At 43.2% G+C, this 525-nt stretch overlaps 1 protein-coding gene across 4 annotated transcripts in view; it reads left to right on the top strand.

Annotated features, from left to right (window-relative positions):
- Positions 1–525, top strand: part of cntfr (ciliary neurotrophic factor receptor) — an 81,196-nt gene that overhangs the window by 77,851 nt on the left and 2,820 nt on the right. For 3 of the 4 annotated variants that reach the window (XM_008326120.3, XM_017038785.2, XM_025062510.1), the window contains one exon: positions 176–241. The exons of the other annotated variant lie outside the window; for it this stretch is intronic. In XM_008326120.3, the coding sequence (XP_008324342.1) occupies positions 176–241 (66 nt within the window). The remainder of the gene's footprint in view (positions 1–175; positions 242–525) is intronic. 4 annotated transcript variants of the gene reach the window in all.

Genomic DNA, 525 nt, shown 5'->3' with positions numbered 1-525 from the left:
GGTTAATTGGAAAGAAGAGGTTAATATGAGTGGAGCTGCAGCAGTGGCTCCACCTAGTGGCCCAGAATATCAGCGTTTGTCATGACCTCATGTTGACCCTCATCTCTGTTCATTTATGTTTGACACAGTTCACTGTTATTTTTTCATTTCTTTGTCTTTTGTTTGGAACAAACAGTCACTGCAGTCATTCACTCCAAGACGCCCCCTTCTGGACAAAACATTTCAGCTTCTCCTCGACACGGTGAGTCAGACGACCCGGAGACTAGGACTAGTAACTGGTCAATAAGTTATTGAGAAATACCTCGAGATTGGTATGTCGGAAAATAGTCTTTATTAGGCCTTTAATTAAAATAAAATAGTCAATTAGTTGTCATTGTGACATCACTGGACATCACTGGACATCACTGGACATCACTGGACATCACTGGACATCACTGGACATCACTGGACATCACTGGACATCACTGGACATCACTGGACATCACTGGACATCACTGGACATCACTGGACATCACTGGACATCAC

This window comes from Cynoglossus semilaevis, chromosome 14 (genome assembly GCF_000523025.1).
Source record: "Cynoglossus semilaevis isolate Cse_v1.0 chromosome 14, Cse_v1.0, whole genome shotgun sequence".
Taxonomy (NCBI): Eukaryota; Metazoa; Chordata; class Actinopteri; order Pleuronectiformes; family Cynoglossidae; genus Cynoglossus; species Cynoglossus semilaevis.
This window is presented reverse-complemented; position numbering and strand designations above follow the sequence as displayed.